Below are 13,555 nucleotides of genomic sequence, written 5' to 3'. Positions count from 1 at the left end.
CCCTAGTGCTGCAACACAAGCCTGCACCATTGTAGTTCTGTTCTTTGAGCCACGGTTGAGCCCAGGTTTCTTTGTGTTGACTTGCTTGATTTTCATAGATTTATCAAGGAAAATAAGAACTGCTGGGAATGGGAGGGCCCCAAGGGAGGAAGACCCCAAGCCTGTGTTTAACTACACTTTACTAGTTAAATGCTATCGAAAGTTAAAGATACATACTTTTGGAAAAAAAATACAAAAAGTATCAAAACATTGTCTACTCTATTTCTGAATGATAATGAGCAGCTGAGTAATTATGCAGAAGGTGAATTTATCTTTTCTCATCTGAGAAATGGAAACCTTGCATTAAATGATGTGCTGGGATGTAGCTTAGTTGCTGAGTGCCTGCCAGGTATACACGAGGCCCGGAGTCCCAGTCCCAGCACCGCATAAAACTGGTCACGATGATGCCTGTGTCTCAGCATCAGGGGGCGGGGTCAGAAGGATCAGAAGTCCAGTGGCACCATGGCCACTGTCTCAGTTCTGGTTACTATCGCTGTAATGAAACACTGTGACCAAAGCAACTTGGGGAGCAGGCTGTCATTCCTGGCTAACGTCACTATTTACAGGAACAGGATTTGAAAATTGGCAGGGCTATGCTTTGATATTCCTTCTGCCATTTCCACCACCAGAGCGTGTTCCAGACTTTGAGACTTCCTGAGGTCTGAGGGTTTTGATCTGGAGCGTTTCCTTCTTCCCTCCTGTTGAGAACTAGAAAAAAGGTCTAAGTAGGAAAAACAGTGGACTCCAAAGCCACAGAGAAACCGTCTTGGAAATCAAAAAACAAAACCAACAAAAGAAATAAAAGTGGACTTTTAATATTAATAAAACTAATCTTTAAAAGATCCTTTATCAGGCCAGACGTGGTGGTGAGCTTTGTCACCCTGGCACTCAGGAAGCTGGAGCATCTGGGGTTCAAAGCCAGCCTGGGTTACATTAGGCAATGTGTCAAGAAACAAGCAACAGGGGCTGGAGAGATGGCTCAGAGGTTAAGAGCATTGCCTGCTTTTCCAAAGGTCCTGAGTTCAATTCCCAGCAACCACATGGTGGCTCTGTAATGGGGTCTGGTGCCCTCTTCTGGCCTGCAGACATGCACACAGACAGAATATTGTATACATAATAAATAAATAAATAAATATTAAAAAAAAAAAGAAACAAGCAACAAGACTGGCGGTGGTGGCGCACACCTTTAATTCCAGCACTCGGCAGGCAGAGGTAGGAGGATCTCTGTGAGCTCAAGGCCAGCCTGGTCTACAAAGCTAGTTCCAGTACAACCAGGGCCACACAGAGAAACCCTGTCACAAAAAAATCAAAACCAAACCAAACAAACAAAAGAGATCTTGCATTTCTAAACTGCTGGGTGTTCTAATACTAAATCTTGAACCAGACAGATTCATCTTCAGTATCTATAAAACCAAACTGTTAGGTCTCAGACCCTGGGACATTTGGCTGAGGAGCCTGTTTAACATACCAAATCAGTGTGGCTACCAGGTTCTCCCTGCACCCCTCAACCTGCCTATTGCAGGGCCCTCCTGACTGGCTTCCAACCCAGCGGGTGGGCTGCCCTTCCCTATATAATCCAGCCATTTTGGTTACCTCTCCTCTTTGGGGCCTCCTGACTGCTGCACCAGGTTCCCCTGTTCTCTGTCCCTTCCCCTCCTCCTCTCCCCACAGGGCCCAACTCAGTCGACCACGTCCACTCTGGACTCCCCTAGATGTCCCTGCCCCTGGCTATGTCTCCCTTTATCCACAGTAAACCTCCTCCACCATCCCTAGGGACTGTCATGTTCTTTCTTTATTTTTTTCTTTGTCTTTTTTATTTTATTATTATTATTTTTTTTAGCCACAAACAAAAACCTGTGGACTTTCCCTGTGGGAACTTCCCAGCCCTGGGAAACCTCCTTGTCTGTCCCTGTCTCTGCTGGGTCCCCGCTGTTGTCCTGGCTCCCTCAGCCTGCCCAGGGGCAGATGACAGGCCTGTGCTACCGCGCCTGGCCTGCGCTGCTTCTGAAGACGCTGGCTGAAGCAGGGTGGGTCTTCTGGAGCGAGACACGGGGGCAGAGAGCATGTGTTTGCAGTCTAGTGCTGATGACAGAACTCATATGATTTGGTCCTTTTGCAAATATCAGACTAGCTCCTAAACCTAGTAGGTGTCTTTGGTGAATGGGATAGATCTCTATTTGGGGGATGGGACTGAAGCATGACGTAGGGCTTGCCCAGATGAGAGCGCTGCTACAGAACCACAACTCCAGGCGTTAAAAAGAAGCAGAGGGGACAATATGGTTTATTGTAAACTTTTCACATGTTTTTCTAATTTATTTATTTTTATTTTTTTCAAAACAAGATTTCCCCCTTGTAACAGCTTTGGCTGTCTTGGAACTCACTTTGTAGACCAGGCTGACCTCCAACTCACAGATCCACCTGCCTCTGCCTCTGGAGTGTTGGGGTTAAAGGTGTGTGCCATTACTGCCTGGCTGTTTCTTTAGAAATTTTTATTTTATTTTATTCTATTTTATTTGTTTTCTAGACAGGGCCTCATATAGGCCAGGCTGGCTTTGAACTCTTGATCCTTCTACCCTCGATTCTCAAGTGCTAGGATTGCAGGTCTGGACCAGCTTTCCTGCCCGTTACCGGTTTTTAAATCTCATTTTAAGACTGGGTTTGAATACATTTTAGAAACGTCTAATTTCTTGTAGTCGGTGAAAGTCATTGGCTGCTCCAGTGTGGATGGATGAGAGTGGACGGAGTAGGCTTGGGAGCCACGTGACAAGTCAAATTAAGACTCGGACTTGGGAGCTCGGTAGGCAGAGCCCTTGTCATTCACGTTTTTTGACCGTGGAAGCTGGGCTCTCTAGCTCACTTTGAAATCCCCGTGTTCCCCTGCAAGTGGGAAGCAGACGTGGAACAGTCCCCAGGGTACCACCAGCCACCTAGCCTGGCCTGGGTGGCAGCAGACAAAAGAGAGCCTGTCTTGAAATGGACAGTGGTAGCCATGCTGAGGGTGTCATCTGACCTCCACATACACAGCGTGGCCCGCGAGCACCATTACTCAAGCGTGAATGCGTGCACAGGATACACACCGTACACACCGTACACAGCGTACACGCGTGTACTCAGAGCGAGACTGCATTCCATAGCAATTGTGTAACCTTGAGAAAGGGCTGGAATTCCCCTTCTTCATTACACAAACCAAAGTAGAAAGGGTACCTTTGCCTCACTTTCTTGCATTCATTCATTTGTTCATTTATTTAGTGTGTGTGTATTATATATATACATACATACATATGTGTGTATATATATGTGTGTGCGCATATATATATTGCCCAGATCACCACCACTGAGCCCCTGACGCTGCCTCTGAACTTCTGGGACCAAAGATACAAAAATCTGGGGCTGGAGAGATGGCTCAGTGGTTAAGAGCACTGACTGCTCTTCCAAAGGACCTGGGTTCAATTCCCAGCACCCACATGGCAGCTCACAACTGTCTGAAGATCCAGTTGCAGGGGATCTGACACCTTCACACCAATGCACATAAAATAAACTATAAAAAAAAATTAAAAAAAAAACATCCAGTTTAAAAAAAAAAAATTTTCACCCCCTCTCCCTTCCTCCCATTTCCCTCCCCCTCCCCCAATGATATTCACAGCATACAGAGGAGAATCCCATATCACTTATAATTTAAATTAACCTGCTTTTATTAATCTACATTTTGCCACGTGGCTCGATTACCTTTACTCTGTACTGTATGTCTGACCTCATCAGTGTCTCCCTGGCGTCTCCTCTGCACCTAGATTCTAAGCCTGAGTTCCCGCCTATTCTCTCCTGCCCAGCTATTGGTCACTCAGCTCTTTTTTTTTTAGATTGATTTATGTATTTATGTATTTATTTATTTATTTATTTATTTATTATGTATACAGTGTTCTGTCTATTTGTATGCTTGCTGGCCAGAAGAGGGCACCAGATCTCATTACAAGTGGCTGTGAGCCACCCTGTGGTTGCTGGGAATTGAACTCAGGACCTCTGGAAGAGCAGTCAGTGCTCTTAACCTCTGAGCCATCCCTCCAGGTCACTCAGCTCTTAATTAAACCAATCACAAGGGCTGGAGAGATGGCTCAGTGGTTAAGAGCATTGCCTGCTCTTCCAAAGGTCCTGAGTTCAATTCCCGGCAACCACATGGTGACTTTCAACCATCTGTAATGAGGTCTGGTGCCCTCTTCTGGGCTGCAGACATACAGACAGACTATTGTATACATAATAAATAAGTAAACAAATAAACCAATCACAAGGGCTGGAGAGATGGCATTAGGCAGAGACACATCTTTACAATGTACAAAAAGATTATCCCGCTGCAGCAAGCCTGGGCTTCACAGGACCTGTCTCGAGCAATGTACAAGCACAAAAGAGCGACCGCCTTGTTTTGCTGTCTCACCTGCAGTGCACACAATTTTTGGTTCTTTGCACCCTCACCGGCCCTTCCTTGTGCGTCATTGTCACCATCTCAGCAGGTGTGAAAGGCTCCTGTTGCTGTGCTAGGACACCATGACCACCTGGAGCCAGGAACTGAAGCAGAGACCATGGTGGCATGTGGCTTACCTGCTTGCTCTCCAGGGCTTACTCAGCCTGTTTCCTTGTCCTATGCGGGACCACCCACGGTGGGCTGCTGGGGCCTCCCAAATCCATCATTAATCAAGAGAAACCCCCGTAGGCGCACCCACAGGCCAGTGTAGTGGGGGCATCTTCTCCCTTTTCCAGATGACTCTCTTGTTCAAGTTGACTTGACACCGGCCAGCACAGGGTGATTGTGTGTCCGGACACTGGCTTCTGAGCTCATGTTTTTTTCTGCTTGTCCTTTCAAGGGAAACTTCTCTCGGGAACCACCTATTCCATCTTGCTCTTTTGTCATTTTGCTTGTATCCTCACTAGCACACGCTTTTCATTCCGCTGCCTTTCCAGGTTGTGAGGTCTAATTTGTAAACTCCTGGTAGGAGTGTGTTTAAATACACTATGGCCGGGCACTATTGTGCACTCAGCCCATGAGGGAGGAATCTGAAGTCACCCTGGGTTGTGCGAATAAGTTCACACAGGCTTAGATAAGTTGTGAGGACCATGAAGAGATGTTCTCAGACAGCAAAGGTAGCCAGGACAGGCTCAGAGCTCAGACCAACCAATCTCCTGGAGAAGACACCACACACACACACACACATACCACCCCCACCAACCTGTTAAGTTGCCTGTAGGTTATACAGTGTGCTCCAGGTGTCTACCTTTCCTGATCCAGTTCTGTGCTGGGGTGGGCTGGGGTGAAATAACCCCTCACTCACTCTCCTGTAAGTAACCCCAATACAACCCACTGATTTACTGTAAACAGACATCTCCATGTCCCAACAGCCCAGTTCCAAATATACACACAGAGGCTTAATATTACTTATAAATGCTTGGTCAATGCTCAGGCTTATTACTAACTAGCTCTTACTTTTTAACTTTTTAAATTTTGTGTATTAATCCCAGTTCTCCTTCCCTCCCCTCATTCCACTCCCCCCACATTTCTCTCACCCCCCCATTCACCCATTCAATGAAGTCTGTCCCATTACCTGGTTGAGGCTTGACCAAGACCCCTTCCCTCCTTCCCCCGTGTCTATACTGAGCAAGGTATCTCTCTATTAGCTCTTACATCTTTCTTTCTTTCCTTCCTTTTTTTTTTTTTTTTTTTGGTTTTTCCAGATGGGGTTTCTCTGTCTTTGGAGCCTGTCCTGGAACTAGCTCTGTAGGCCAGGCTGGCCTCAAACTCACAGAGATCCACCTGCCTCTGCCTCCTTAGTGCTGGATTAATGTCATGCACCACCAGTGCCCAGCCTAGCTCTTACATTTTAAGTTAACCCATATTTCTTATTTCTGCTCTGCAATGTGGTGGACCTTATTAACATGGTGTGTTCATCTCCTGCTCCCTCTGCATCTGCCCTTCCTCATCCCATCATTCTCAGTTTGGCTTTCCTGCCTAATCTTCTTCTGTTCAGCTCTTGGTCTGTCAGCTTGTTTATTAAACCAATCACAGCAACATGTATTCACACAGTGCAAAGGAATATTCCACAGCAGTTTACCAGGTTGACTTTTGGAAGTGGGAGGGCCTGCCCGGGCAATTTAGCCCATGGTTCAAAATTAAAAGTCAGAAACACTGAGGTTTAGTCCTTGCCTAGCACCTGCACAAATTAAAAAGCATTGTGAAATATTCCAGTTATTTAATTAATCTATCATTTCTCACAAGACCAATCAGTGCTCACATGGAGTTGGCAAGTCAAGGGTTCGTCGAAGCCTGAAATAGCCTGGAGGGTCTTGTGAGCAAGCACTGGGAATCTGTTACTCCAGCGAGGGTGCACCTTCTCTTATTAGGAGATATTATGACTTGGAACCCAAGCAAAAACATTCATCTGTGTTACATGCCATATAGGCCAAGCTTCAGGACACGTGTAGGGATCATTTATATCCAGGTGGCGGTTGCAGTCATAAAGTCGGATCCCTGGTCCATCTGTGAAACTGTTTAGCTTTAAGTATGGAATGAAGCTACTCCGTAAGCTGATTTCTCTCATCTTCCTAAGTTCCGGCTCACTACGCACCAGGAACGTAGGCTTCATGTATGGGAAGGATTTTTCTCTGGCCCTGGTGATTGGTTAATAATGAAGTTAAGGGCCCCAGGTCAAAAATGAATCTGGTGAACTGGAGAAAAGGCTCAGCAGTTAAGAGCACTGGCTGCTCTCCTAAAGGTCCTGAGTTCAATTCCCAGCAACCCCAGGGTGGTTCACAACCATCTGTACTGAGATCTGGCGCCCTCTTCTGGCTTGCAGGCACACGTGCAGGCGGAATACTGTTTACACAGTAAATAAATCTTTTTTTTAAATCATTTATTTATTTATTATGTATACAATATTCTGTTTGTGTGCAAGCAGGCAATGCTCTTAACCTCTGAGCCATCTCTCCAGCCCCAATAAATAAATCTTAACAAAAACAAAAAAAAATGAATTTGGCGGCAAATGAGTGGCTACCAGAGTTTTGAACTGTAACCTGGTGTGTCTGGTTGCACACACATAATTCCAGCACTGAGAAAACAAAGGCCGAGGAGCAGGAGTTTAAGAACACCCTGGGAGACAGGTTTCTTTGTGTAGCCCTCTGTCCTGGAACTAGCTTTGTAGACCAGGCTGGCCTCGATCCTGCTCCAAACAGAAAACAACACAAAATAGTTTTGAGTTGCGACAGTTCAGTGTAGGGCGTTGAGCAAAACAAAGCTTTTTGTATTCTTCCTTCTTGCAGTAAGAGTATTCCGGCTCCCTGGTTGCTTACACATACAACGTGTTTTCTCTCTTACCTATAGGTGAGCATAGTTTGGTTTGCACTGGCTTCCGAAGTCCTTTCCTTTGGGAAGCCAGATGAGTGTTACTTAAGGGCACTTCTCACTTTTCTTCTCTCTTAGATTCTTTTATTGTTGTTTGGTTTTTGAGACAGGGTCTCACTGTGGAGCCTTGGCTGGCCTGGAGTTTGCTTTGTTACCCAGGCTGACCAAGCTGACTCCCAACTCATAGAGATCATCCCCCTGCCTCTCCCTCCAAATGTGTAACATCACACCCATCTTTTTTGTTTTTTTTTTTTTTTGTTCTTTGAGACAGGTTTCTTTGTGTAGCCCTCTGTCCTGGAACTAGCTTTGTAGACCAGGCTGGCCTCGAACTCACAGAGATCTGCTTACCTCTGCCTGCCGTGTGCTGGGATTAAAGGTGTGCGCCACCACCGCCTGGCTATAGCTTTTATATTTTCTGTATCTATTGTGTGTGTTCACGTATGTGTGCGTGTGTGTGGGTCAGCTTTCCCCCATGTGCACCAAGCTCCGCTCAGTAGGTTGGCTGAGCCATCTCATTGGCCCGTCAATCATTCTTTTTCCTCTTTTATTCCCCTTCTGAATGCATTGCTGGTACTGCTTTCTCCAACGTGTAGAATCTTCCTGACCTGATCTTCATGTCTCCCTGCAGCCGTATGTGTCACTGTCTCAGCAGATGGCACCGCCCAGTCCCAGGAACAGTACCCCTAATAGTAGCAGTGGGAGCAGCGGCAGTGAGCAGCTGAGCAAAACCAATCTGTACATCCGAGGACTGCAGCCGGGCACCACCGACCAGGACCTTGTCAAGCTCTGTCAGCCGTGAGTCGTGGTCCCCGGGGAAGGCTTCCAGGGCCAGCACAGATTTGCCATCGCTGGCTTCCTGTCTGTCACATGCTCTTAGCTGAACTGCGACAGTTGCATGTTTCTCCCTCACATCCACGGCATGCAGTCACAGCAGGGTCACAACGCATGCAGAACTCTTTCTTGTTGCTGCTTTTTTGGCTTTGTTGTTTTGAGACAGCCTCTCACGGATCCTAGGCTGGCCTCAAGCAAAATCACCTTGAGAAAAGGCTTCTTTTGTCACACAGCTTGAGGCATCTTCCTCAAGCTGGAGAAGTCCAGGTGAGGCAGCTGGAGGCTGCTGGTCACACCCACAGCGGGGAAGAAAGGAAAACCATCCCTGCTGCCACTCTGTTCCCTTTCTCCACTTATGTAGTCCTGGATCCCAGGCCGGGGCAGCACCGCTCACGATGGCTGAGGCCCTCAACAGACATGCCAGTAATCTCTATGGTGTGCATATCTCTGTGTGTGTGTGTGTGTGTGTGTGTATGTGTTTTAAACATGGTATCATATAGTCTAGACTGGCCTTAAACTCCTTGTTCTCCTGTGTCTGCCTCTCAGATTCTGGAGTTAAAGGCATGTACCACCATACCTGGCTATAGTTTTATTTATCTGTATTTGTATGTGCTTGTGTGAGTTTATATGTACCACATGTGTGGGTGTCCTGGAGCTGGAGTCACAGACAGGTGTGAATCACTTGACGGATGGATGCTAGGAATCCAACCCTGGTTCTCTGGAAGAGTAGCCAGTACTCTCAAGCCCTGGGCTGTCTCTCCAGTCTCCTGTACTAGCTGTTGCTGTATAGAATCGCCCGTTCTGTTGTAAATGTTGGCACTGTAACCAGTTTGTGGCTATTCTGGATGCAAACAGTGTGCCAGGAACCTATGCTTTGGTGTGTGCTTATGAACATATTCATGCTGGGTATATTGCTGGCTCACAGGGTACCCGTCTGGGTAGCTATATACTAGAAATATGGTAGATAATACTATAAGGGTTTCCTACTAGGCATAGTGGTCCATGCCTGTAATCTCAGCATTCAGGAAATGGAGTCAAGAAGGTTCGGGATTCAGAGACCTTCTCTGCCTTGCAAACCTGAGGCCTTGTAGCCGCAAGCCCTCTGCCCAGATGCTACATTCTGGTCTAAGAAACTTCCCTGCTCTTTTCGGCTTTCATTTGCCCTCCCATGGTCAGCATGGAGGATGGAGTTAGGAGTCGAGAAAAGGAGTGGGAAGGGCCAGTCAGGACTACAGAATGAGACCCTGTCTCAAAAAACATCAGGGAGCCAGAAAGATGGTTTAATGGTTAAGAGCATAAACTGGTTTTTGTTGTTGTTTTTTTGTTTGTTTTGGAAACAGTTTCTCTGTAGCTTTGGAGCCTGTCCTGGAACAAGCTCTTGTAGACCAGACTGGCCTCGAACTAACAAGATCCACCTGTCTCTGCCTTCCAAGGGCTGGAATTAAAGGAGTGCGCCACCACCAGCTGGCTCGCTGGGCTCGTAAACTGCTATTAAAGATCTGAGTTTGATCTCACATTGCGCAGCTCAGTTGCCTGTACCTGCAGCCCAGCGCCTCCGGTAGTCACAGGAGCATGGCCACACAGACACACGCATATTTGAAAATAAAAGAAATCTTTTTAAAAATCATTCGAACAGCTTGGTAGTGTACGCCAGCACTCGGGAGGCAAAGGCAGGCAGATCTTTGTGAGTTCAAGGCCGGTCTGGTCTGCAGAGCAAGTTCCAGGACAGCTAGTGCTGTTAGAGAGAGAAACCCTGTCTCAAAAAGAAAAAAAAATCAGTCAAAGAAAAATGGAGGCGTGAAGTGCAGCAGAGAAGGAACGGGTTGGGTGGAGCCTGATTGCGGGGAGCAGGGAGCTGAGCCTCTCTAAGAAGGATGTTTCTCCTGCTCAGAAGGACTTCCTGCCTTTGTCCCAGTGATCTCTTCCTGGGTTGCTGAGACCCAAACTCAAGTGGGCCTGACGGAGAGGTGTGGCCTGGGGCTGGAGGAGAGGTGTGGCCTGGGGCTGGGGAGGTGTGGCCTGGGGCTGGAGGAGAGGTGTGGCCTGGGGCTGGAGGGGAGGTGTGGCCTGGGGCTGGAGGAGAGGTATGGCCTGGGGCTGGAGGAGAGAGGTGTAGCCTGGGACTGGAGGGGAGGTGTGGCCTGGGGCTGGAGGAGAGGTATGGCCTGGGGCTGGAGGAGAGAGGTGTAGCCTGGGACTGGAGGAGAGGTGTGGCCTGGGGCTGGAGGAGAGGTGTGGCCTGGGGCTGGAGGGGAGGTGTGGCCTGGGGCTGGAGGAGAGGTGTGGCCTGGGGCTGGAGGAGAGAGGTGTGGCCTGGGGCTGGAGGAGAGGTGTGGCCTGGGGCTGGAGGAGAGGTGTGGCCTGGGGCTGGAGGGGAGGTGTGGCCTGGGGCTGGAGGGGAGGTGTGGCCTGGGATTGGAACTATTGCAGGGGCTCCTTCTGAGGATGGGAAGCTGTGACCCAGCTGTTGCCAGCTGCACTGGAAATTCTGGCTCAGAGTCTCAGGCTGCTCGACCACAGCAGGCTCCACCCTGGGGCCTTGATGGGGATACCATCTTGGGTGTCCTCTGGCGGACAGCACTTCCCCTCCATCTTGGCTTAAATTTGGGCTAGAATCCAAGTATGGAGCCTCAAAAGACCCCAGGATCAGCGGTCCCCACCTCCTTTTAACACGTTCTATTCCCAACCTCCAGAGCGTTCCCTGGCTTAATCCTTTAGGTCCCAGAAGCTCCCCTGAAAAAGTCGGCGGGGCAGGGGTTGGGAGGTTGGGGTGGAGGATGGGCAGCTAGAGAGTGGAAACCAACCAGTCAGTCATCCCAGCTTTAGGAATAAGAGGAGATATCTATTTAATGCTTGTTTAGTCTCAAACTTAGTTCCTGCCAACTGTTTCTGTTCAGCCCTCTTCTTGTTTTCTTAATTTTTTTATTTAAATAACATTATTTTTTCATTTAGTTTCCATCCCAACTGCAGTCCCGTCCATCCCCAGTCCCTGTCCTGTCCTGGTCCCCACCCCCCTCTGTCTCACCACAGCTGCCGCTGTTCTTTTGACCTTGGCCGTGGCTGCTATTCTGTCCGCTCTGTTCACAACACTGGAGTAGAATGTAGCAGCTTTTCTAGTGATGCCTCTAACACAACGCGAGAGCTGCAGGGCTCAAGCGCTGGGAGCTGCGCGGGGCCCCTGCCGCCAGCAAGGATTTCCAAAATGCTGAAAAACACAGACCTCGTGAGTGTAGACTGAAAGCAAGCCACAGATTGATTTAACTCATTCATGAAGGTGGCAGAGGGATGGAAAGCCAGGTCAGAGAGCACAGGCAGTGACCTGCTGACTCTGAAATATGTTGGGAGAAGGTTGCGATGGTGAGGCCAGCTGAGACACAGGAGGTCACAGGACTTGTCCAAGGTCACACGGTGGAAAGGCAGCAGAACCAGATGTGAGCCAGAACAGTTTGGATCAGGCTGGTGCGCACATAAGACATCAGCTGGGTGCTGGAAAGAGGGGCTCAGAGGAACAGAGGTTCATTATTTTCAAAATGTTTCGCTTTAATTTTATTTTTTATGTGTATAGATATTTTGCCTGTATATACATGTCTGTGTATCACATTCATGCCTGGTGCCCACAGAGGCCGGAAGAGAATGTCAGATATCCTGGGACTGGAGTCACAGACAGTTACGAGCTGTCATTTAGATGCTAGGGATTAAACCCAGGTCCTCTGGAAGAGCAGCCAGTGCTCTTAACCAGTGAACAGTCTTTGCAGCACCTATTTTATTATTATCATTACTTTTTGGGGGGGCTTTCAAGACAGGGTTTCTCTGTGTAGCCCTGGCTGTCCCTGGAACTCATTCTGTAGACCAGGCTGACCTCTAGTTTACAGAGATCTGCCTTCCTCTGCCTCCCAAGAGCTGGGATTAAAGGCGTGCATCACCACCGCCTGGCTTATTTTATTATTTTTAATAGGATGAATGTGTTTGTCTGAAAGAAAAGTAGAATCAAGAAGCTAGTTGTGGGGGGAAGGGGGGGAGAGATGGCTCAGTGGTTAAGAGCACTGACTGCTCTTCCAGAGGTCCTGAGTTCAATTCCCAGCAACCACATGGTGGCTCACAACCATCTGTAATGAGGTCTGGTGCCCTCTTCTGGCCTACAGGCAGGATACTGTATAAATAAATAAATAAATCTTAAAAAAAAAAAAAGAAGCTAGCTGGGTAGTGGTGGCTCACACCTTTAATCACAGCACTCAGGAGGCAGAGGCAGGAAGATCTCTGAGTTTGAGGCCAGCCTGGTCTACAAATTGAGTTCCAGGACAATCAGGGCCACAGAGAAACCCTGTCTCAAAAAAAACCAAAGCGGGGGGACTGTAGTGTAGTGACTTTATTTCATCTGGTGCCTTTGAGGGGTTAGGGTTATTAAGGACAATGCGACAGTTGGTCTCATCGGCGTGATTAGGCTGAAAAGCACGGGATAGCTGTTACTTTCCTCTTTGCCATAATAAATACCAGACAGAAAGCAGTTCCTGAAGAAGGCCGTCCGGCCAGAGTCTGAGAGGACACGGTCCACCATGGCTGGTCACACTGACATCAGCAAAGCTAAGGGCAGCCAGGTGGGGCTAGGCTGTAAAGTCCCGGCTGCCCGTTCGTCCAGTGCCCCTCCACCTCCTAGAGCAGTGTCATCAGCTGGGAACCAAGTTTTCAGCCACAGGACATGGGGCCATTCCCATGGAAACCACAGCAGTCTGGGTGTGACAAGGAAGCAGGGAAATCTTTCCTGAATATTGGGAGTCCTTCCCCTAGATGGGGTTGGGGTGGGGTGGAATAGAAGGGGAAAGAGAGGATGCTCACTGGTGCAGGGGGAGGGGAGGAGGTGGGGTTCCTATTTCCCTCCCTTCCTTTCCCATGCTGTGAGCTTCTTCACCCTCTCTGCCATGAAACTGTGAACCTAAAGAAACCGCCAGCATAAAAAAACCAAAAAAAAAAAAAAAAGCCGGGCGGTGGTGGCGCACGCCTTTAATCCCAGCACTCAGGAGGCAGAGGCAGGTGGATCTCTGTGAGTTCGAGACCAGCCTGGTCTACTAGAGCTAGTTCCAGGACAGGCTCCAAAACCACAGAGAAACCCTGTCTCGAAAAACCAAAAAAAAAAAAAAAGAGAGAGAGAGAGAGAGAGAGAGAGAGAAACTGCCTCTCCCTTAAGGGGTGGTTGTGCCAGGCATTTTGTCAGGGCGATAAAAACTAACAACAACAGTCTTTTTTTTTTTCTGTCTTTCTTTCTTTTTAGACAAAACTGTATGGGTTTGGTTGGCCTAGAACTCAACT

At 48.2% G+C, this 13,555-nt stretch overlaps 1 protein-coding gene across 9 annotated transcripts in view; it reads left to right on the top strand.

Moving 5' to 3' along the window:
* The window catches only part of Rbms2 (RNA binding motif single stranded interacting protein 2), a 63,954-nt gene that overhangs the window by 30,976 nt on the left and 19,423 nt on the right, over window positions 1–13,555 (top strand). For all 9 annotated transcript variants that reach the window (XR_005975634.1, XR_005975632.1, XR_005975631.1 and 6 more), the window contains one exon: window positions 8,049–8,215. Coding sequence is in view for 5 of the 9 variants with exons in the window: in XM_041664482.1 (XP_041520416.1) it covers window positions 8,049–8,215 (167 nt within the window). In the remaining 4 variants the exon portion in view is untranslated. The remainder of the gene's footprint in view (window positions 1–8,048; window positions 8,216–13,555) is intronic.

This window comes from Microtus oregoni, unplaced genomic scaffold (assembly GCF_018167655.1).
Source record: "Microtus oregoni isolate MIOR12 unplaced genomic scaffold, Mior012 000001F_ref0000356, whole genome shotgun sequence".
NCBI lineage: Eukaryota > Metazoa > Chordata > Mammalia > Rodentia > Cricetidae > Microtus > Microtus oregoni.
Note: the sequence above shows the minus strand (reverse complement) of the source record. Positions and strands in the feature narration are given on the sequence as shown.